Source organism: Carlito syrichta, unplaced genomic scaffold (assembly GCF_000164805.1).
Source record: "Carlito syrichta isolate Samal-C Ts95f unplaced genomic scaffold, Tarsius_syrichta-2.0.1 Scaffold308256, whole genome shotgun sequence".
Lineage (NCBI taxonomy): Eukaryota > Metazoa > Chordata > Mammalia > Primates > Tarsiidae > Carlito > Carlito syrichta.
Genome location: NW_007252352.1, coordinates 336201 through 360965, shown reverse-complemented (window position 1 = coordinate 360965; position 24765 = coordinate 336201). Strand labels below are relative to the sequence as shown.

At 40.5% G+C, this 24765-nt stretch overlaps 1 protein-coding gene across 1 annotated transcript in view; it reads right to left on the bottom strand.

The window, feature by feature from the left end:
• CNTNAP5 (contactin associated protein like 5) overlaps positions 1–23678 on the bottom strand; it is a 697937-nt gene extending 674259 nt beyond the window's left edge. The window contains exons 1-4 of the mRNA XM_021716185.1: positions 23626–23678; positions 22879–23443; positions 21764–22751; positions 17801–17905 (exon numbers count right to left, since the gene is read on the bottom strand). Of these exons, the coding sequence (XP_021571860.1) occupies positions 17801–17905; positions 21764–22751; positions 22879–23443; positions 23626–23678 (1711 nt within the window). The remainder of the gene's footprint in view (positions 1–17800; positions 17906–21763; positions 22752–22878; positions 23444–23625) is intronic.
• Positions 23679–24765: the final 1087 nt, after the last annotated feature.

Below are 24765 nucleotides of genomic sequence, written 5' to 3'. Positions count from 1 at the left end.
ATATATATATGTTCAAGATGGATATTGGTGGACTGAACCTTTTAACATTATGTATTGTCTTTCAGTGTTCTTTTTAACTTACTTTCATTGGTTGAAAGTTTGTTTTGTATGATATAAGAATAGCTACTCCTACTCCTGCTCATTTTTGTTCTCCATTTTCATGGAAGATCTTTCTGTAGCCCTTTTGAATCTGTGAGTATCCCTTGTGGTGAGATGGGTTTCCTGAAGGCAGCAGAAAGCAGGATCATGCTTTTTTATCCAGTTTGCTACTCTGGCCTTTTGAGTGGTGCATTCTGACCATTCACATTTAAGTTAATTATTGATATGTGGGGGTTTGATCTTGTTATATTGCTAGTAAGAGACTGCTTTGCTTTTTAGTTTTTGTAATTGATTTGTATGGTCTGTGCATGCCCTGTGCTTTTGCAATGCGTAGAACCATTCTTTCCTTTCTGTGCTTAGAACTTTCTGAAGTGTCTCTTGAAGGGCTGATCTGGAAGTGGTATATTCTCTTAGGGACTGGATGCCTGGGAAGGATTTTAATTATCCTTCATTGATGGAGCTTAGCTTGGTGGGGTAGGAAATTTGTGAATGGAATTGCTTTTCTTTAAGAATGCTAAAAATGGGACCCCAGTCCCTTCTGGCATGTAGGGTTTTTGCTGAGAAATCTGCTGCAATTTTGACAGATCTTCCTTGGTAAGTGGTCTGTCCCTTCTATCTTGCTGTCTTTAGGATTTTTTCTTTTATGCTTTGTAGAGGTGAATTATTATGTGTCTTGGGGGTGGTCTTCTTGTGTAATACTCCCCAAATTCTCTGAATTTCTGTGTCTGCTTGACCATCTTTGTAGCAAGATAGGGGAAATTTTCTTGAATGATAGCTTAGAAGGCTTGTCCCAACGTGTTCTCAGTTTCCCCAGCTCTGCCAGGGATGATGAACAACCATGGGTTTGGTATATTTGCATAATCTCAAATCACTAGTACACTTTGCCCATTTTTCCTAAGCCTTTTCTCCTTGTTTTTGTCAGTCCTGCATTAGTTCAGTAGTCTGATCCTTAAGCTTTGAGATTTTTTTCCCTCTGTCTAGTCAATTCTACTGTTAAGACTTGCTACTGTGTTTTAAAATTCCCAGAAAGAATTATTTCCAGAAGCTCAGGTTGAGCCTTTATTATAATGACCAGCTCAGCTTTCACTTTCTGCATTGTTTTCATGGCCTGGATGATATGTTTGCCCCGCTTCTCATGGATCTCATGGAGTGTCTTTGCCATCCATATTCTAAATGCTGTGTCTGTCATCAGGCACAGGTCATTCTGAATGGGTTCCATTGCTTGAGATCTGGGAAGCCCTTTTGTGAGTGTCACCCTCATTAATTTTCAGGGATTGCTGGTGTTTTTTCACTGGTTCTTCCTCATTTGTGAGGACAGACGCTTCTATTTTTATTTCTTGTTTTGTTGTTTTTTATATAAGGTTGCTTCTATTGGGGAGGTCATTTGTGGGATTTTTCTTGTCCTACAGAGTGCTCCCCTGTTGTGGTACACTCCTCCATCTCCTAGGAATGATCATTCATGAGGGTCCGACTACTGAATCCTGCTGTTTTTCTAGGTTTACCTTTCCAGTTAAGGCTGCCACCGTTTGGCTGATGCTGGATGGTGCCCGTAAGGTATCCAGTGATACAACAGCATAAGGATTGAATTCTAAGGAGAGTTGGTCACTGACATCTCTAGAGGACCCTCTGGGGAAGCTCTACAATGCTTCAATGTACAGACTAGTCTGTGAGATGTACGGTGACATGGGCTTTGTTCTTTTCTTCTTCATAAGGGCTGTGTTATTGTTGCAGATGTTGTAAATGGCCTGTGGTGCTGGCAGTAGACAGCCAATTGTGGTAATGTTGGTAAGCTTTTTTGCTTGGCCTGTGTTTCCCCAGGGAAGTCCACAGCTATCCTCGGTGATGGGCGGGGCTGTGGGAACACCCCAAATCTTCCAATCCTTGGGATTGAGGTGGAGGGAGGGAAGCTGGTCAAGGACTAGGTCAGACTGGACAAATCTCCAGCTCCCCACTTGTGTGCACGAATGTCTACCCTAGGAAGACACAGGTCCCCTGGGCACTGTGGCTGCCACCACTGTGGGGATGGCCGAGCCATCTCTGCGGTACAAAAAATTCACAAGGAAAGAAAAGAGTTGCCAGGATGACATTCCACCACCACTCCCATTTTCCACTATTGCCAGCTCCCCTTTCCTTGTCCGAGGCCGTCCGTGCTCATAACTCAAAGTTTCTTGAGCAGTAAGGTTTTATTTTTTCCCCTAAGGACTAGGTCTGGTTTGTCTGTGTTCCTACTCCCTACTTTGGCACATTCGGTGGAAACTGGGAGGGAGGATGGGTCCCCTGTCCACTGTGACCGTGCTGAAGGAATGGCAGCACCATCTATTACACAGAAGAGTCCACATGGGGAGAGAGGGGCTTCCAGGTTGATTGGGATTCTCCTGGCTCCCCTTCCCGTGCTAGAGCTTGTCCATGTTCAGAACTCAAAAGTTCGTTCAGCAGCAGGATCTTTCCCTACAGCTTGCCCCAAACAGAAACTGCTGGTAGTGGTAGAATTTGCCACTGGGGAAAATCAAGGTGGTTGGGGTGTGCCACATCCAGGCCATCTCCCATATAGGACTGCAGTCTTGTGGGGCTCAGCGCACATCCCAGTCTGTGGTGGAGGCCCTGAGTTCCTACTTTCTTGCATTTACCATCTCCCCACATCCAGAAGCACTCTGTTACTGATATGACCAGGCTGAGGAGGGCACTACTTTTCCCCAAATATGCTGCCTGTTCTCTCTCCTCTCTACTGTCCGTGGGTCTTACTGTTCCTCTGTGGGTTGTGAGGTGTGTCCTGTGTCTCAACCTGCTTCAACTGCTGGATGTCTCTGACTGCTGGGGCTCTCTTCTTTGGTTTGTTCCACGAGGGAGGTGCCAACCAGCTGCTTCTAGGTGGCCATGTTGCCCCCTAGAAACTTTTGGTTTTTATAACATCTAGATTTGTTCAAGAATTTTGAAATACAAAGTCCAAGATGTTTTGGAGGCTGTCTTAGTGATTTCTAGGATGCCCCAAGCCTCGTAGTCTACATATTGTATTACTCAACTTTGAAGGAGAAAGAAAGAAAAAAGAAAGAAAGAAAGAAAAAAGAAAAGAGAGAAAACAAAGAGAGAAAACAGAAAGAAAGAAAGAAAGAAAGAAAGAAAGGAAGGAAGGAAGGAAGGAAGGAAGGAAGGAAGGAAGGAAGGAAGGAAGGAAGGGAAGGAAGGAAGGAAGGAAGAATAATAAATGCTAGACAAAAGTCAGGAGACCTGGTACAGGACCCTGTTCTGCTGTTGATGTTAGATTACATCAGAGATTCTCACATGTGCTCAATCACACAACAGACATGGTTGGGCAGATTTTTCAAGATCATACAACTGGTAAATGTTAATTTAGTGGCTCTAAACTCAAGAAACCCAGGCTCGGCACCAAAGGTCTTCGCTCTACAGCCAATGGCCTTCCCACAGCACTGACATATCTTTCCTCGCTCTTGACCTCTCCCTTCCTTATAATAGCAATTCCTGATAGAATCACAGTTCACACTTAACATTGGTTTCAGTATCTCACTTGATTCTCATGGCAATCAGCAATAGTGTTTTTACATTTTATTTGCAAGAGAACAAAACAATCTCAAAGGGTCAACTAGCTAATCCAGGTGAAATAGCTAAAGACTGCTTTCCAACCCAGTTCTTCTGATTTCAAGTCTCTGCCTGAGATTTTAACAGGAAGCAAGTCTTAAGCAAACAGGAAAAGACTCTTGTGGAGAATTCAAGTAAGGTTTAAAGTAAGACAAAAAACCCAGATCTCCTGACTCCTGGTCAATCCTTGCTTCATCCTCTATCCCATGATACTTATTGCTAACCCTGAATTTCAAACTGCACATGTTGGGGTAGGTTGCATGTATGAAAAAGAATAACTGGTAAAAAGAAAATGCAGAAATTAATCAGTTAATCAGTGCATTTATTAATCAGTGCATTTATTTCCACTTCTAATTCAGAAAGGAAAATGAGAATTGATTGATGTTACTTGTTGGGAAAGGCCACAAAACGGATTATACACAGGTCTCTGCTAAAGGATTTTTCACAACTGTTTTCCAGAAAGAGTCCATTTAGTCCAAGACCAACTGAAGCTAAAAGGGTCATACACTCACATAGCATTTTCTCATCTAATGTTTTAAGCACATGGTCTGGATATTAAAAAGAAAAGCCTGAAATAAACCCCACAGAGATCAAGTTTCCCAGGTGCATGCTTCTTTTCATCTTCCAGGAGGCCCTATAAAACTATAAGCACATGCTCACAAATGACTGGGAGCCTAGCTTGAATGACTAGCTTCATCTTTAATTATTAAACAGTTGATCTTTCTGTAAGCAAAGTACTGAGATATTTCAGGGACAAACTACCCAGTAACGGCAATGAGTAAAGCAGAGAGGTGCTCTATATTTAATATCATAGGGTATGCATAAGAGTAATAACAACATTCACAATCACACTTTCTGCTTCTCCCCTCGGAGTGCTATCACCCATGTGTAATAGGACCTGTGGCTAGGCAAGGACCTCTGAGGATGCAGAGCCATTGACTAGAACACTGGCTTTCATCCTTCTGACACTGGGCAGGTATGATAGGACCTGTGTGTTGCAGCCTGGTCCTAGCCAGGGGTCCTACACTCCCATCTACACATTCATTTAGGGACTAAGGAAACTCTCAGATGAAAATAAAATGATAATTTAACCAAACACCTTGTGGGATTCAAAAAAAGATAAAAGTTTGCAAAAAACAACGAAAGAAAGAGAAAGAAATAGGGGAGGGAACTCACTCCTAAAAGGAGCTTCACATAAGGGAGGGAAGAGTTTAGACTCGAAGCAGACCCCACTATCATAGTCAAGGGCAGCCTCAAGTGTAATGTCTAGGAGGAGTGATTCTATGTATGAGTTAGTTTGTGTTCCCTGAAAACAATTATAAGACACAGCTTTGAGTTCAGCTAGTTCACTTTAAAAGTGATCCCAAGAAGCCAGGCGAGGGCAAGGAAAATGAAAGACAGAAAAGAAAGGAAGGTCAATCTTTGTGCATCATCAAGCTACCATCCCTGTGAATAAACTTTATCCCACCGGTGCAGGAGGCACCTTGGAGGAATCTCATTTGAATGGGAGGGAACTGGAGTTTTTACACACTAATTGTGTCAAGTATTATTTGAGGGCATCTGGAGAGCAGGGTGGTGACTAAAGCACGGAGAGAAGACTTCGGACAGAGATGGGAAGATGCAGCTGCTGGGGTTGGAAGTGGTTCGGTTGTACATGTTCTCAAATCTTGATCCAGGTCTTCCCTAGCAGGTACTGCAGGTGCTGATGACAGCTAGAACTATCCCTTTCTCCAAAGATTCGCCCTTAGCCAAACAGAAGCCTTCTTGCCTAAAATATACCATTCCCCCTACCCCCAACTCAGCCAGGGTCAGAATAATACAATGTTCAAAATGTCGGTCTTAGTGTCTCAAGGCATGACCAACTTCATGGTAGAGTCTGAGATCGAGAACTTCTTCCTGGCATCTGAAGGAAGCTAGATTCAGCAGAGACTATATTCTAGCTGGTTTTCCTCCTTTCTTGCGCTGCTTCCTTCACAACTTGTGTCCATAGAGCATTCCCCCACAAATCACTCCAACAAGAAGTCTCATCTCAGCTCAGCTTTGAAGATGCTGGCTTTCTGCTGAAGTGATAGAATCTGAGGAATGTGGGCACTCAGCCTCTAAGACAGTGTGTATACCTGGCTTCACACTCGGGTGTCTGTGGGTGTGTATAGTGAGAAACCTACGTTTTTGTTGTGAATAATGCTCATTATTCAGTCAGTTTTGCTGTGACGTCCTCCTATAAAAACCTTCCCTTTTAAATAGTGGAACAATCAAGACCAAATTGGACCAGGAATCGAGACCAGCCTGCCTGTTTCACAGAGCAGAAGTTATACAAGAAGAGAGGAGTATAAGCAGGGGGTGCAGTTAGGGCTGGGAAGACCCAGAGTTCAGTCCAGAGGAGGATATCTCGCATTCATGACCCCTGTAGACCAAGGACTGACCAATGTGAGTATATGGTGTTCTTAGAAACTTAGGTGGGAAGGTCATGGATATACAACTTGGAGACTTTACAGCTAATTGTTCCATAAGGTAGTGAATATTTAAATTGAAATTTAGAAAATTAAAAATCCGGTTTCTTAGTCACATTAACTGCATTTTCATGCTCAGTGCCCTCTAGTTTCTGGTGCTTACCTTAGACAGCACAGTTACACACATTTCCATCCTTGGAGAATTTTCTATTGGCTAGTGCTTCTCTAAAATTTATCTTACAAATCGGTAGAAGCTCTGCTCTATTTTAATTTGGCAAATCAATACACTCTTAGGCTTAGGAGATTTAGTGGATTTTAATGGAGTATTTATACCTAATTTAATTTATGTGTAAGTATTGAGCTCTATCTACGAGTAAAGAAGTGTAGAAGATCCAGCAGCAAGGTAAGAGTCTTTATGTTTTTAGGCATATAAAGAAAAAATTACCTTGCCACGATCATTGAAGGGAAAATGGAGAAGTGAAATTGAAAGTCATTTGAAATTCTTATCTTATACTGGTGGCATTACCACTTAAAACTTTTCTCACAAGAGCAACATATTTTTTACACAGTGGAGCATACCACATTTAACTTTGTTTCTTGGAGTAATTCTATATGAAAAAGATAGTGTCCATTCTAAGTCTGATGTTTGAGTGAAAAGGGTCACTATTTACCTTTGTGACTTTGGACAAGAATTTTCCTACATCTGTAAAATTAATATGGTTAGTGTCTTCCTTACCAAGGATCAAACAAGATAATATATGTCAACTCATAGATATCATGATTATGGACATAAAATAATTAAACATGCATGCATTTAATTGTGTAACAGCGCACGCACGCGTGCACGTGCACACGCACGCGAGAGAAAGAATATTAATAGACATCGTTAGTTATTCTTACTTCATATCAGATCATTAATCTAAAGTCAATCATAGTAATTCAGTCCCCCTTGACCTGTGATTGCTTTCAGAAGTAGATGCATGACCAAATTACAGCTAACTGGACATATTTCAATGCCCTAAGGAGTGGGTCCCAAACTTTAGTGAGCATTAGAATCACATCAGAATTACGTAGGTGAATATAATTAAAATAAGTGAGACATGAGATATTTTAAAAAAAGAACTGAGGAAGATACTACTGAAGGAGAAGGTGTGTTCAGATTAGAATTCTTAAGAAAAACGAACTGAAAGATTTTATCGACTCCCACATTTTTGTACAATGTAGTTTGTTATATGTTACCACTTCACTCCATATGGTGAATTCGGTAATCCTCGGCTCAACTTTTTAAATGTCATTTCCATGATGTCTAAGTGAAAGACTTCTAGAAAGGTAAACATATCCAGTAGATCCCACCTAGCAACCCAGTTATACAAAGTACGAACAGTTGCTGCACAGTGTACTATTTGAATCTACCTTATTTCCTCCCACATGTGATGCCCATTACAAACACAGTAGTAGACTGCCAATTATGAGAGAAAAATAAGTCATAAAAAATCCTGATCTTTTGCTAAATATGGTCTCCTTTCCCCAGTAGCTGTTACTGGTGGCTTTGTCGAAGATGAATTGGAACAGGTCAGAGATGGTGGAAACAAAAACTCGGTCTCCCAACCAACTCATCACCTACTGGGGTAGCTAGGTGGGCTCTTTAGTTCATCTTTCTGCATGTAGCCTACTTATGTAGTTCATCCTCACTTGCATCCCACATCTCTATGATAAAATAGAATTTTAAAAACTCCTGTCCTTAATTCCATTATTATTTTTAAGTAAGGGTGTTTTAAGTTAAATTCAATGAACTGATGACTTGAAGAAGGTCTTCTCTCTTTGCAAAGTGTTGGAAACATCAGACTGATGATTCGCTGCATGGAATGTTACTTAGAAATAATCTCAGTTTTGCCCTTCAAAGGAAGTGACCAGCCATCAGTAAAAAAGTAAAGGGAAAAGTATGTGGGTTGCTCTTTCTCTTTTTGACATTTTCACAGTGCCAAAGGGTGATATTTAAATCTTTGAACTATTAGAATATTGTGGAGCAAAAGTATTCCTACAGTGGTTTTCCATCTCTCTTTCATCATCACTTTGTTTTGTAATTAGCCTTTCTGAATAGAGGGCCATCACATTGGATTTGTCTGCATTTGAGACAGGGTCCCAAGGCTCCTATTAAATAGCAGAAGTTTTCTATCCTGTATTCTTCAGTAATCTATAGCTGTCCTAGTAAGAGAAGAGGCCTGGGGCACTGTTTAAATATCTAGGTCAAGGTTGGTTTTTCCCATAGGCGTATTAGGCCACCATATGATTTAGGAAACATTGAGAAGGCACAGATCTATACATCTCTCTTTCTTCCTTGATGTCTAAAAATCTAGCCTTTGTGGTTGGAATCCTAGATGAAATGCCAAAATTACCATGGGTGACTAGTATGCCATCGTACCTCAGATCAACACAAAGAAAGACATGGATTAATGCAGTGCAGACAGACTAGATTCAAATTCAAGCTCTCCCAAGATTAGCTGTGCATTTTGGGTCAATGACTTAAACTCTCTCAGTTTATTTCCTCATCTTTAAAAACGAGAATAATACCACACATCTTAAAGCATTAATATGATGATAAAACTATAGAACAAAAGTTGTTGGCACGGTTCCTTATTAACAATAACTCAGCCAACTTTGATTTCTTTCCTCTTTCCTTTATCCCTGAGAGTCAGAGTGAATAAGTCATGGAGGTGAGAACTGAAGAAACAGAAGATTCAGGGATGCTCTAGAATAGTGCATCTCGAATTTGAATGTGCAGTGTTAAAGCACTAGTTCTGACACAGTAGTCTTCAGTAGAAGCCAAGATTCTGCATTTCTAGCAAGCTCCTGGGGGATGTCTATGTTTCCACCCACATCCCACACTTTGTGTAGAAAGAGTGGGTGTGAAACAGGAAGAAATGCATAGACCTCGACGCCTATCCCACCTGAGGCAGTTAATAAAGGTCAAAAGAAAGCAGAGGTGCTGAAAAGAAGGGAACTTCAAGAGAGAAGGAAATTCAGTGATAATTTCTGCATCTTTCCCTGTTTTTTTAAAAAATAGATTAGATTAGATCTCAATTATGCCTGGCTCAGTCAATGAGAAGATGGAAGACTGATGCTGTCTCATCTGAGCAGACATTGTAGAGTTGACCGTGAAATTGGGTCCCCAGGATTCTCACCTTACTATCTGGAAGGAGTCCCTAGACAGCTGATATGCTAATTGTGTGAATGAACCCTGATTTTTGCTTGCTTTCAATCCTCCTGTCCTCGTGGAAGGCCTGAGGACACCAGACTGAAAACCAGCTTCCAAAGACCTTCAGGGGTTCTTAGTACGTTATAACCAGTGCTGCTCACGAAGGTGGGGAGGGAGGGGGCAAAATTGTGCGTGTACTCTGTACCAAAGGAGGAGGTAAGGGTTTTAAGCCTCTTCATCCATCCATGAGCCCAGGATGCTGAAGATGCCTTGACATAAGAAATCAAACTCTCCATAGCAACAAAATCGTCATGCTAGAAGCACACAATCTCAGCTTACACAGGCAAGCATCTCACAAAAGTAGTCTGAGTGAGGAAGATGGATCAAAATTTCAAGGAACAAATGGTAAACACAATTGTTTTCAAACTGTATTTGGGGAAAAAAGAAGGAAACAGGATGGAAAAGCAAAATACAAACCTCTCCTCTCATGGGGCCCCAAATGTCTATTTCTATTTGCCTTTTAATCATGTAAAGTAACTTAAATCCTTCCCCTCATTTTCAAGAAGGCCTAACCCACAGCTCAGCGGCTTCATGCTGTGCCACCAGCCTCTACACTTCCTGCTGACAGTAAGTGCTTCTCGGAGCCCAGCTGACTTTAATGCCAAGATCAAAAGTGTTCTTGCCACAAAACAAATCACATTTGACAAAGACTGATCCCTCCTAAGCCACAATTATATAGATTGACTTGGTAACCTAAGTTAATGGTGATCTGACCTCCAGCTTAATGTAGTTTGACATTTTTCCCCCCAAAAGTAATTAGTTCTCTTCCTTGCTTTTCATTTTCTTTGCGTGTGAAGAGAGAGAGATCGAAGCGTGTGTGGAAATGAGAGAACAAAAATTCCATTTGGCAAATCCCCTCTGTAGATGAGATAGCAGTGTAGAGACTATTACAGTTGGGCTTTAACCATTAATCCCCTCCCCGTGTGCTGGATTGCCCAGATCTCGACTGGTACAGCAATACCGACAGGCCAACAGCTGTTTCCAAGGGTGTGTTGTCTCTCAGAGAGATTAGTTTGTCATTGACGGAACTCATTAAACTTGCTTCACTCAGGGTGGAGGGAGCTCATTAGACATCATTTGCCCAGCACATCCCTCCTGTAGTTTTTCTTTCAACTTTTGAATTGATCCCTGCTTCTGCCATGACAAGAAAAGAAAAAAAAAGAAAAAATGCTGTGCACCCTTTATTCCTAGATACAGGGCAGACGTGTCTATTCGAGTGCTGAGCATACGGTGGGTAAAGTGTTCCTTAGTCATTTATGTTTAATGTCTACCAAGGTTTTACAGATTTCTCAGGGGATTTAGAAATTTTAAAAAGTGCCCAAAATCTTGCTGGGGAGTTCATCAGTGTAAGATAGTTCATCAGTGATGTGCTACAAGGGTACCACTGAACACACTCAGTTCTCTTGAAGGAGATCTGATGTTATGGTAGTTAAAGGTTTTAAAATTTGGATGCACCTTGGGTAGGATACCAGGAAGATCCTTAAAGAATGTGGAAAGCTGAATGATATAGAATGCAAGGAATTTACTAATTACTTTGAGAAATGAACAAATGAGTGGAGAGTGTTAAGAAAAAACTATCTAAAGCTAAGAAATAATAATACTGAGTGACCTATCACAGAAACAAAGAACCGAGTACCACATGTTCTCACTTACAAGTAGACCTTGAGTGATTATCATAATACTATAAGAAAGGGGATGGCAGTAATGGGAAACTGCCAGGGAATGGGGGGCACACCTCATCCACAAGGGTACCTGCATAATGAACATTTGTATACCTAACCCTGAATTGTGCCCCACATCTTTAAAATAAAACATTTCAAAATTAAAAAGAAAAGAAAGTATAGTATGTTCTTTGAACATCTTCCCGGAGCAGTTTTTATCAAATTCATTTAATGATTATTTAACTCTCTAGGCGAATGCACCTTTCATTTAGTTTGCTATTTCTAGTTGATGATATCTCAGATACTGTGAAGTTGTCACATGTTAACTTGTAAGTGTGTGTCCTATAGAGAAGATATCAGCCCCAAGTTTTAGAAACCTGTAAAATATCATAACAGTTCATTTTAAGTGTTGACTTGATTGGGTTAAGGGATACCCAGAAGGCTGGTAAAATGTTATTTCTGTGAAGGTGCTTATGGAAGAGACTGGCATATGAATCAGTGGACTCAACAAGAGAGAGGTGTTCTCACCAGCACGAGCAGGCAGTACCCAATCCATTGAGGACCCAGAGAGAACAAACAGGCAGAGGAAAGGGGAATTTGCTCTCTCTCCTAGAGCTGGAATATTCATCTTCTCCTAGCCTTAGACATCAGAACTCCAGATCCTCATGCCTCTGGCTCTGGGATTTTCACTCGTGCCCCTCTTCCTGCATGTCCTCAGGCCTTTGACCTCAGATTGAGAGATACACCATTGGATCCCCTAGTTCTCAGGTCTTTGGACTGAGACTGAATGACACCACCAGCTTCCTTGTTCTCCAGTTTGCAGACGACATATTGTGGGATTTCTTGGCCTCCATAGTCAAGTGAGCCAAGGCTTATAAAAAACTCTTCTCTTATCTATCTCTCTATCTCTATCTCCTGTTGGTTCTTTCTCCGGAGAACCTGACTAATATAGACATTAACTAGCTTTATATCTACTTAGAAATTGTATTCTAATATTCTTTTGTTTCTCCTCAAAATATCTCTGAATATCACAGTTCCCCAAAATGCTCGTTAAACTGGCTTTACCATCTTACCGGTTCCTGTGGTAATGACTCATAAATAACTCATATAAATAAAAAAAAATATAAATGTTCTCAGTCTATATTCGTATAAGAACTATGTTGTTAGCTTATTGAAAACTATACTTTGACATATATTTATTGCTCACCTATTTTGAACGATTCCCTGGGGATTAGACAAGTGGAAGTACATCTTGTTCCTTGCTCTTTAAGACTTTAAAGCTAATTCTGAACAGATGTGCACGTGTGTGAGTGAGTGTGTGTGTGTGTGTGTGTGTGTGTGTGTGCGCGCGTGTGTAAACTGGTGTTTGTACATTTAGAAGAGGCACGGAATCAGAGATGGGCGATGGAGCTGAAGGAGGCAGGTTCACAGTGCCCTCCCGGAGGGAGAATGAAATGAGGCTAAAGAAAGCAGGCCACTGCAATTGTATCTGTTAGGAAAGGGAGCACACTAGGTAGAAGTTAAAGGGTTGAGACTGAATGCAGTGAAAGAGCACCCTGTGTATTGAACAAGACAGAGTGGGGAAACACTCAGTCCACTCATAGTGATGGCTCGTTGCTTTCCAAATACATAGTGCTCTTTTGGATGTGACAGTGCGATGGTTAGAATGTTTGTCCCCTCTGAAACTCATGTTGAAACATAATCCCTGGTGTAGCAGTATTGATACGTGGGGCGTTAAGAGGTAATTGAGTGATAAGGGCTTTGACCACAGGAATAGATTAATCCATTCTGAGTTAGTGGATTAGTGAGTTAATGGATTCGTGGGTGATTATGGGAGTGGGACTAGTGGCTTTATAAGAAGAGAAAGAGAGACCTGAGCTAGCATGTTAGCACACTCTTAGCCTCTGGCCATGTGATGACCTGCACTGTCTTGGGACTCTGCAGAGAGTCCTTACAAACAAGAGGACCCTCATCAGATGCAACTCCTTGACCTTGAACTTCTCAGAACCCATAACTATAAGAGATACATACAGATAAACAAGTGGGACTATATCCAGTTAAAAAGTTTTCATACAGCAATCAACAAAATAAAAAAAGGCAACTTATAAGATAGTTGCAAACCATATGTCTTGTAAGAAATCAATAGCCAAAATATGTAAGGAACACACACAACTCAGTAGCAAAAAACAAACAAAACAAACACACACACACACACACACACACAAATAGCCCAGTTGAAAAGTAGGCAAAGGACTAAACAGACATTTTTCCAAAGAAGATGTACAAACATAAAGGTGTGAATATCACTAATCATCAGAAGAAAAAAAACTCAAAAAGTCAAAACCACAATGAGATGTTATCTCACACACATTAAGGTGGCTATTATCAAAAAGAAAGAGATAAGTGTTGATGAGGATGTAGAGAAAAGAGAACTCTTGTACGCAGTTGGTGTGAATGTAAATTAGTATAACAATTATGAAAAACACCATAGATGTTCCAAAATATTAAAAAATAAAACTACCATCTGATTCAGCAGTTCCACTACTGGGTATATATCTGAAGAAAGTGAAATTAGTATATAAAAGAAATATCTGTACTCCCATGTGTACTGCAGCATTACTCACAAGAGCCAAAACATGAAAACAACATAAGTTAAGTGACTATTGATGAATGGATGGATAAAAAAATGGTTGCATATATACAATGGAGTATTATTTGGTCATACAAAAGGAAACCCTACCATTTGAAACAACATAGATAAAACTGGCAAACATTAAGCTAAGTGAATGAACCCAGGCACAGGGAGACAAATATTTCATGATCTCACTTATACGTAGAATCTAAAAAACCTGAACTCCAAAAAGCAGACAGTAAAACAGTGCTTGCCAGGGTGTGAAGAGGGTATGGGGGGAAATGGAGAGATGTTGGTCAAAGGGTACCAAGCTGCATTTACAAGATGAATCAATTCTTGGAATCTAATGATACAGTATGGTCACTATAGTTAATAATGCTCTATTGTATGACCAGCATTTGCTAATCTTATGTTATCACCACAAAACAAAGAAAAAATAACTCTGTGAGGAGATGGATATGCTAAATAATTTGATTCTGATAATCATTTCACAATGCAAATGCATATCAAATCATTACATTGCACGCCTTAAATATACACATTTTTATTTGTCAATTATGCCTCAATATCACTCAGGGGAAAAAGCTGGTGAACTAATAAAAACAACTCAAAGCTTCCCTCATCTAAAATACTGAAGACTTTCAGACATTCTGGGTAGGACAGTGTCATGGAACTTGGCCACAGGAATCAGACTTCTGGGTAAAAGCCTGACTTGACCATTGTTCTCCTCTGTGCCATGGCATTTGTCACCTGTGAAACAGAGATCACAATGAAATCTACATGGAGGATAGTTGTGAGTACTGAACTGACTGACGTATGGTAAGGACTGGGAGTGGTGAGAGCTATGAGTAGTGCTCAGTGTATTGCTCTTGTGATTTTGTTGTGTGCTGGTAAGTATCAGCTGTTCGGAGAAGTAATGTAATCCCGAGGCACACGAGCCAATCATTCAGGGAGATGCCTGTGACATTTCTATGTGTATGTGAGAGAATTCAAGGTTTCAAACCTCGCAGTACAATTTTTCTTTTGGGTATACTTGATGATTTTCCTTTTATAAAATAAAAGGAAATTTTGAAGGAAGCCATATGAAAAAGAATGTTCATGGAAAAAGGTTATAATTGCTTCTAGGCCATGACAGTGAACACATAGGACATAAGTCTAGTTTTAGAAGGAGGAAAATAAATCATGCCTTTTTGTTGATATTTTCAATATAAATACAAATTACAGGCTTTCTCCTTAACTTTCTAAATTTTGCATTTGTCTACTCATATGACAAAATTTTAATAACATGAACATAATTACTTTAAGGTTTTATTCTAATATATGTATATATTTTATAAGTTTGTGTGTATATATTTAATCTATATTTGTATATACAGATATATATTACTACGTCCATCTATGCATCCATATCCTACTACTTATGTATATACATATATTCTTCAATTCTTTATATATCCATCTCTCCCTCTGTATATGACTCTAACTCTGCATATATTCAACTATATGTAACTACTCTACATATCCTACGATATATGTATATATCATACACATGGTTAGTATTATTATACACATATGTACATATATAGCAAAATAATATCAATATAATCATAAATGACAAATGTTAATTATTAATTAGTATCATAGTTTGTAATTACAGAGTAATTTGCATCTTCCATGTCAGTTCTTTAAGAATAGTGTTTGTGTCTATTTTTGTCAACTATGGGTCAGGGTTCTGGCAAAGTGAATACCTATACTTATTAATAGAAATATTTATTTCTCATAAATTTATCCTGCAGTGGTTTGCAATTCTTGTTCCATTTTAGAATCACCTGGAAAGCTTTTATTTATTCACTTTATTAACAACCTTGCTTGCATCCCATCCAAGTCAATTAATTTGCAGTATCTGGGAAACGGGCTCCCTGTAAAGCTCTTCAGGTGATTCAAATGTGCAACCCTGGGAGGAGAAGGAGTGTTTAACTCCCACTTAGGCAGTGGTTGGGTCTCAGTGAATGAAAAGGAGGATGTCAGCACCTTGGAAGATGCGCTAGAGGGAGAGTTCTAGGCCAGTGCATCCCAACTGCATGACTGTATCTTCGACTTGGACTTCCGGATGCAGACGAGTTGAGAGAGAGAAACGAACCTCTCTGCACACACACATGTTAGCCTTAGACTCGGCACCCAGATTCCCCAATGAGTAGGACAATTATCATTGATGGGAGCGGAGACACCTATCCTCAGTCCATATCTGTCTATGAGGGAGAGAGCTGGCCTGTGATCAGACCCACAGCTTCCTGTGAAACTGCCGAGGTGCTACTATGCAGTAATGGGTGAGATTGAGATAAACCCTGTCTCTGGGAGTCTTATTGGGGACTGGATTAAAATTCGCCAACCTGTGTTTCTTCGTGAAATAAAAAGTGAGCCTCCTTGTTCAGTTCTGTTCTCTACCCTGCAATACGAAAGATATTTTGGATATGCAAGTCTAGCCATAGTTGGCACATGATGCGGCGAGGCAGGCATTATTGTGCCCCTCTACAGATAAACAATCTGAGGTTGAGAGAGGGAAGCAACTTGCAGACACTCACGGATTAGCTTCTTGATCTCTCTTCTATCTACTGCATCCTTCATCCACCTATACGAGTGAATTAATTTGCCAATGTGGTGCATATAAGCATGAACTTTTAATTCGGATGACTTAGGCTTGAATGCGAGCATTTTCCCTTTCTAGCACCGTGGTCTTGGAAAACTTGTGCAACTTCTTTGAACCTCACAAACCCCACCAGAAGGTAAATGACAATAATGTTTACTTTACAACAGCTTTGTGAGGACTAAATACCACAATAAAGGTAAAATGGTTAACAAAGTTTTTGGCACAGAATATTCAGCAAAGGAAAATATTAGTGCAAAATTGTTATTGATATAGTCCTGCTGAGCCTTTGGCCTTCCTTTTCTTTTAGAATAACATTCTTAAACAGTTTTCTTAACAAAGCAGTGGTGCTTGCTAACTTTGAAATTACTAATCCTATTTAAGTAGAAAACCAGTGAAATGTAGTATAAAATGAACAGCAAACACACAGGGAATAACTACAAATCAATCTCACTATTAACGAAGATTCAACATTACAAATTTAAGTGGTAACAAGTTAAATCATTTAGTATGTAAAAAATATCAATAATACAACAGTCAATTAGAACTTATTCTAGGATGCAATGATGGCTCCACATTGGAAAATCTACAAATGTTGTTTGACTAATATATCAATGGTAAATACAATCAAGAGTAATTGGTATAAACTCTAATGGATGAGTGAATCTTGAAGTTGCACATATATTTTTTCATGACCTCGAACCTAGAAAGTGATATTTATCATAATATTTATATTTATAATATTTATCAGATACTCAAATATTATCAGATCTATAAAAAGTCTTTAAAATTGAAATAATTCAGATCTCTCTCAGTATCTATCTGCCTATACCTTATAAAAGTCATCATTCAAATCTGATTAACACATATCTGTTTAGATAGCCAACCTCATATTTGTTAAAGGTATGTCACATAAGAGATAGTTAAGTGTGTCTAGTCGTCTTTTTATCATATGTTGTAAAGGTATGCATCAGACACTTAACTACAGTTATCCCTAGCTGGTAGAATAACAGATTATTTGTATTTTCTTACTTTTAATTAATAATATTGTAGACATTTAAAAAATTAGTAGTATTAATTTTATAATGAAGTTAAAGTTCTTTAAAAATATTTAATATACTTCATTCTTCTTTATATATTGTCATAATCATACATTTTGGTAGCTATTTATGTAAGATACATGAAATATTAAAATAAAGCAAATGATTTTAAAAGAATAGTTTTGACAAATGTCTCTTATGGTAATCAAAAAAGGATACTGTGGGTTGGGAGAACAAAAGTCAGCATATTTTGAATATGTGCTATGCGATGTTTACATTAGATTTTGACAATGCTACTCCCAAATCATCTTCTAAACACTGCCAAGAGACATGATCCCAGTGTATGAAAGCGTTCACGTTCTTCCATCTACCCACTGTATGGCTGCTTAGCACCTGGCTTTAGGATTTCAGTCACCCTACTTACCAACTCTCCAGTTGAGTTGAGCTGGACTGTGACTTCCAGTGAGGTCTGAGGAACTGGAAAAAGCCATTGGAGACAGCAGGGACGCTAGTGGGTCATCACAGTTGTCTAAAATTATGGGGGGGGGGAAGAGAGAGAGAGACATCAGATGCTATTGACAAGAAATATTTCTTGAAGAGAGAAGTCATGACATTAACTATAATCATTTATTAGCCTAACCACATGCTCTGAACAAGGTCAGGTACTAATGGTTTTTGCGTGCTATGGCATCTACTCCTTACAACAACTCCTATAGGACAGATTTAACTTTCTTTTACAAAGAGAGAAAAATGAAATTCCGATTCAGTAGTTGTCTAAAGTCACAGCATAAAAACGGCATAGCCAAAATTCTTACCAAGGTTTGTCTAACTCAAGCCTAGCTTCCCATCTATTTTATTACTCAATCACCCGAGAAAATCCTCAAATCTAATGCTATTGTTTTTATCTACAAGGAGGCAGATTTCTAAAAGGGAAAACATTGTTCAACTACTCTCCCATCTTTCGTTCCCAAGGGCCCCTTTAATAATTGTACCTAGCGAAATAGAAAATATGGAATGTCTACTCCCAGTTGTGTGATAGCCTTTGGAAAAAAAGTTTCTTATTCTAATAACTCATTTCTTTCCCATGAAGCAACAGTTAGTAGTCCCAGATCTTGTACAATTTTGAATTTGATATTCACATCAATAACTACCCTTCCAGCCTTTCCTAAATATGGTAAGTATGCTTTCTAAATCTTTTTCTTTTTTTGTTGCTGTCCAAATGTAAATGTAGAACAGTGTGGGGCCGTGGGCATAGAATCCTGGTTTTGACAACATAGATACGTCCCTTCAGGTTGACCATTTAACCTCAAGGAGAGGACCTACCGTTCACTCTTAGCATATTGGTGCTATGGTTTGAATGTTTAGCCCCTCTAAACTCATGTTGAGATTTCACTGTCACTGCAACAATAGTAAGAGGTAGGAACCCTTAAGAGATGATCAGGTTATTAGGGCTGAGCCCTCACTGTGATGGGTTTAAGGCCTTAATAAAAGAGCTTTCAGAAATGGGCTGCTTCTTGTCCCTCATCCTCTTGACGTCCACCATGTGATGATGTAGCAAGAAGTAGCTCATTAGATGCCAGCACCTTAATATGAGACGTGTCAGCCTTCAGAACTGTGAGCCAATAGATTTCTCTCCCTTGAATATTAATTACATAGTCTCAGGTATTCTTTACAACAGCACAAAACGAACTAAGACAATTGGTCATCTCGATGTTCTAGGATAATTCATTTAGCTGTTTGTATCTTCTACTAGGTGGCACACTCTTGGTGGGACCCTAGCACAGAATCTGGTACATGACAGGCCTTCAATAAAGATTTGAAAGAATGGTATGGATAGCATGGGAAGGAAGAAAGGAAAGAAGGGGAAAAGGATCAATTGATTAATCAATCAGTCAGTCAGTATGATAGTACCAACATCCTTTTCCTTTTCCTTTGCTTTGTACACAATTAATATTGCAGGACACTGAAAAACGACTCCACGAAATCTAGACACGCCTCATTCAAAACAAATTTGAAAGGTGTCATTCCGTTTGAAGGTAAACGTCATGGTGGTAAAGACTCCCAAGAAGAATGGATTAGACTCTTTTCTAACAGAATGTTACATAGGATTATGCTTGTTTATTCAGGAAATTCTCAGAGAGCAGTATTCCAACTAATTGCAGAAAAATTAATTAGAACCATAAGGATTACATTCTTGCATGTTAAGTGTGTTAAAAAATCAACTGGCAACATGTATTTTGAGTGTTTCCCAAACACAAATGTTGAAAAATATTTTGAGGTATTTGACAAATACAAAACAGAGCCAAATCCTCACTGAAGAGAAAAAACAAAAACCACAGCAATGGATCCTTAGCAGCTACAGACATTCTTCTCATGAAAATCAGACCTCAGTGCCAGTATACTCCTGGCAGAAGATGAGAGAAGGTACATACACACCTCAAAGCATTTGTTTTAAGATGCAAATTTGTGACACCATTTATATATTAGGAAACAATTTGAACTTAACGCAGATCTTACATTTTCTGATGCTTGTTTTGTCAAAAAGCAACATCAGATTAATGCAGAAAAATGAGCCACACAGGAATACACAAAGCACACACACACCCCCCTTAAACATTAATATCTAAATTCACAGCTATGATATGAGACACACCCATCTACTCTGTAGTTGTAATTATGCTTCTGTTTCAGATAACACTCTTTTCACTACTTCACAAGAAATCAAAACTCTACAGACACCCACTTCCACAAGCAAGTTACAGATCTTTTAAGGTAAAGTACCACATTCATTATACACAGCACTTATGTATTTCTTACACATCTAACATGCATGAAACAGAGTAACCATTTTGATTACGCTCTTACAGTCTTTTACATGACTCTGATAACATTTTTTTGGCATTGTGCCCTGAACCTATTTTTCCCCTAAGTCTTTTCTTATAAGGGTTTTAAAAATTATTATGTGATTAGCAAGATATTTTTACAAATACATCTATTGTGTTATAGCAGAATTGACTGAACCCTGTAGATGTTTCAAGTCAACTCAAGAAACACACATCACCCAAGAAACAACTTTGGGATTGAATGTTTCTCTTATTATAGTAGTCCTTAGGTAAAATGTAACTTGTTAAAGTGATCATGAAATAGACGTAGAAGAGGCCTAATCATTTCCATTCAATTCAGTCTGACAAATGTCTATAAGGTCACACGTGGGGCTTATTCTCAGAGAGGCTTTAGGGATAGATTTGAGTAAAATAGAACCTCAGGCCCAAGGAGCTCACAGGGCATTGAAAAACACAGGGATGTAGACAAATAAACTGATAGGGAAGTCTAAAAGATTTTTACCAAGGTTACTCCAGGCCAGTGTAATTGGAACCTATCTGTCCAGACTTCCAGACAAGTGGTATTTTCTCTCTCTCCAGCCCTGTGTAGTCCTCTCCTTCACACGGCATTAACCTTGGAGGGAATTCAGCTTCCAGGGCCCATTGGCCTGAGGTGGCAGCTGTCTCATTCCCTATTGCGGTTTATCTCTAAATGGTGTTGGCCTCACATCTCAGTTTCTGGGGACAATGGTTCCACTTTGAAAATTAACAAATTTATAAAAACCAGCTATGCTAATGGAAAGATCCAGAGGAGATTTTTCAGGACTCCTTTATTCACAGTCCCTGTGCAGTTGAACAATAGCTTTTGGAGAACATAACTGAATTTTTGATCTCCTATCCTTGACAGTGATAAGAATGGGGAACAATTCAAATCAGAAAGGAAAAAAGGCCTCCCAGAGCAGAAAGATCATTCTCTCTGTCACCTCTGTGTTGAGAGGGTAACCCTGACAATCTTGCCTAAATTGAGAATAAACCCGGCTTCTTATCAAACTACCCCTAGTCATTGGAAATTAAGGGTTTCTTCCTAGAACCATTCTAAATTTAAGTATATTATTTTAAACGTGTCCTATTCTTAAAGCAGAGGAGGAGGAATGATCTAGCATAAATGAGAACAATAATTAGTTTCTGTTTGTTGTTTTGTGATTTGGGACAGCCTGTAGAGCTAGGAGATTCCAATTCCTAGATTTGTTTCTTCTCTTGACTCAGTGACTCCAGGCAATATATTCAACTATGCGAAATTTATTTTCACTGACTGCAAAATAAGGCTATCTCTGCCATATACAGCTATAGAATCATTTCAAAGAGAGAATAAGAATAGATGGATGTACCCTTTTAATAAAGCATAAAGCTTAGAATAAGAACAGGAAGCGGTATAAGAATTGCCGGTAGTACCTGCTGCAATTAGAGCAACCAGTGAAACAATTTTATTTGTAGGATCTCTACTCGGTTAGAAAACCTGCCCAATAATTGGTGTCACGGGTAACTTTTTAGTTTTAAAGGTTTACAATCCGTCAGATGAACAGCAGAAGATGAAGAGGAGGGGAAACGAAGAGGGTGGAGACACACGTGAGTGAGGATGGCATGGTACCCCTGTTCTGCCCTCTGCCAGTTTGCGTCTTTTGGAGACTGGGCCTTTTGGAGTTTGGGTCTTTCTTTTGGAGAATGGGTCTTTCTTTGGGACACTGGGCCTTTTGGAGTTTGGGTCTTTCTTTGGGACACTGGGCCTTTTGGAGACTGGGCCTTTCTTTTGGAGACTTCGCCTTTTGGAGTTTGGGTCTTTCTTTTGGAGACTTGGCCTTTTGGAGTTTGGGTTTTTCTTTTGGAGAATGGGCTTTCTGGAGACTTGGCCTTTTGGAGACTGGGTCTTTCTTTTGGAGAATGAGTCTTTCTTTGGGACACTGGGTCTTTTGGAGTTTGGGTCTTTCTTTTGGAGACTTGGCCTTTTGGAGTTTGGGTCTTTCTTTGGGACACTGGGCCTTTTGGAGACTGGGCCTTTCTTTTGGAGACTTCGCCTTTTGGAGTTTGGGTCTTTCTTTTGGAGACTTGGCCTTTTGGAGTTTGGGTTTTTCTTTTGGAGAATGAGTCTTTCTTTGGGACACTGGGTCTTTTGGAGTTTGGGTCTTTCTTTTGGAGACTGGGCCTTTTGGAGACTTGACCTTTTGGAGTCTGGGTCTTTCTTTTAGAGACTTCGCCTTTTGGAGTTTGGGTTTTTCTTTGGGACACTGAGCCTTTTAGACTGGGCCTTTCTTTTGGAGACTTCGCCTTTTGGAGTTTGGGTCTTTCTTTTGGAGACTGGGCTTTTGGAGTTTGGGTCTTTCTTTGGGACACTGGGCCTTTTAGACCGGGCCTTTCTTTTGGAGAATGGGCTTTCTGGAGACTGGGCCTTTTGGAGGCTGGGCCTTTCTTTGGAGACGGGGCCAGCAACGCCCCCACACGCGGTCGGAAGCAACGCAGGCCGGGCCAGGCCACCGGTCCCACCGGTCCCACGCAGGTCTGCGTGGACAGACGTCACCTCTGCTCAGCGAGGAAACGCGGAAGGGCCAAGGCGCCAGGCCCAGCCGACGCCGGCTGAAGTCCCAGGGGGAAGCGCTCGGGGACCGCGAGCCCCTCCCGCGCGCACTTCCCGCGGGCCGCCCCCCGAGGCGGGCCATCGCGACCTTCCCAGGAATCCCGAGCGAGAAGGGTAAGAGCCCGCGCCCCCCGCCGACCGAGCCGACCCCTCTTGGGCAAGGGCACCCTCGGACGCCGAGCTCCTGACCACGAGGCCGGGGCTGGGGGTCACACAGCCCCCCGCGCCCCGCTCTCCAGAAGCCGCCCGGCGGGACACCGGCTCGGCCGCGGACGCCCTGCGGCCACCTCCGCTGCGCGCCCCCGGGGCAGTCGTGGCCAAGCCGCCCCCCAGCCCTCCGGAAGAGCGGCCAGCGAGGCGGGGGGAGACCGGAAGTCCCGCCCTCGGGCCCGCACAGCGGCCGTGCGGCGGCCCGGGAGCGCCGTGGCGCATGCGCACGGTGTCTCCGCTCGTGGGCGCCCGGGGCCCCGCCCGCAGCTCGGAGGGAGACGCGTCCCGCCGCCCCGCGAAGCCTCCGGTTCTGCCCCTTCTTGCGCCTCCGCCGAGGTCGGCTTGTGCCCACGCGTGGAATAGTTTCGACATCAGCTCTCCGGAAGCCCCTTTGCAGACCTTTTCTCTAAAAAAACAAAAGTCGTAGCAAAATTCAGATTCAATTCAAAGGCCCTTTGAAAAATGCACGCCTTTATTCCTATGTGATTTAAGATCCTCCATTTTCCTCCACAAATTACTTCCACCTGGACTGCTTTTCTTCATAGCGTTTTCCTTTATTTCTATGTGGGGTATGGGAGGCGCCGTTACCTGTTCTCCCCATCTCTCCATGGAGAAACCTGAAGCACTTCAGATCTTTCCATGCCGTCGCTGTTTCAATACCCCCAGTTTTATCTGCATGTGACTTACCCTTCCTTACATTCACAGCCTGAGAGGATTTCAGAACCAGAAGAAACCTCTGAAATTGTGAGATCCCGGTCCTTCGTTTTACAAATGAGGGTATGGGGCTTAGGGGAATGGCAGGACTGCCCAGCATCATTCGGTTAATTATTGGGCCGCCCTGGACCAAAACTCAGGTTCCCTCACTGTTTGCAAATACCCGCCAGGCCAGTTCCCTGCCATCTCTGAAGAGAGCGGGTAACCATTAGTTATGTTATATGCATAGCAATTGTTTTAATGGATGTGTTTTTTCCTACAAAAGGAATGGCTTGGTTTTATTTCCTGGACAACGGAAAAACATTGATAGAAAATAGTCTGCATCTTTCAGAAGAATTTGAATTTCTATTTTTCTCACCTTCCCTATGTCTTTCTTCAACAATCTCATACCCATCTACCCCCACAAAGGAAAAAAAAAAGTTGAGTAAACAAAACAGGACAATAGAAAAAAGTAAAAAGCGAAAAATAAATACAAATAAAGCATTCATTTCCTAGTTAGTGTTTTCATAGACAAGCATTTTGTTTGATACTTCCAATCTAAAGAAGTGGGAATAATTTGTTCTTCAACATACATGTACAGTTATGTACCAAAAGTCTTCTTTCACATTAATTCAAGGTAAGGCACAAAGAGAATTCTGAGTAAATATGATATTTACACAGCTTCTTAGAAATTATCATTGACTCTTTAAGATGATTCTACTTTAACATGTTTTGTTGCCAACACATATTTTTATTCATTATTATTAAAATACCAATAGAGTTACAGATGGTGCTGAAGTTAAATTGTGTGCAGCGTCTTGATTACCACAGTAAATCGTCTGTAGATGGGGATTTGGAGCTTAAAAGATTCACTTGTATTTATAGGTGAGATAAAATTCCTCTTAGCCTTGCACTATTAATGGCTTACTTTGTTTAAAGGATATAAAGCATGCATTTTGTGGAGTGCCTACAACAGTGCTTAGAAGTGACAACTCATGCTTTTAGCTTCATCTGTTTGTCCTCTTGTTACCAATC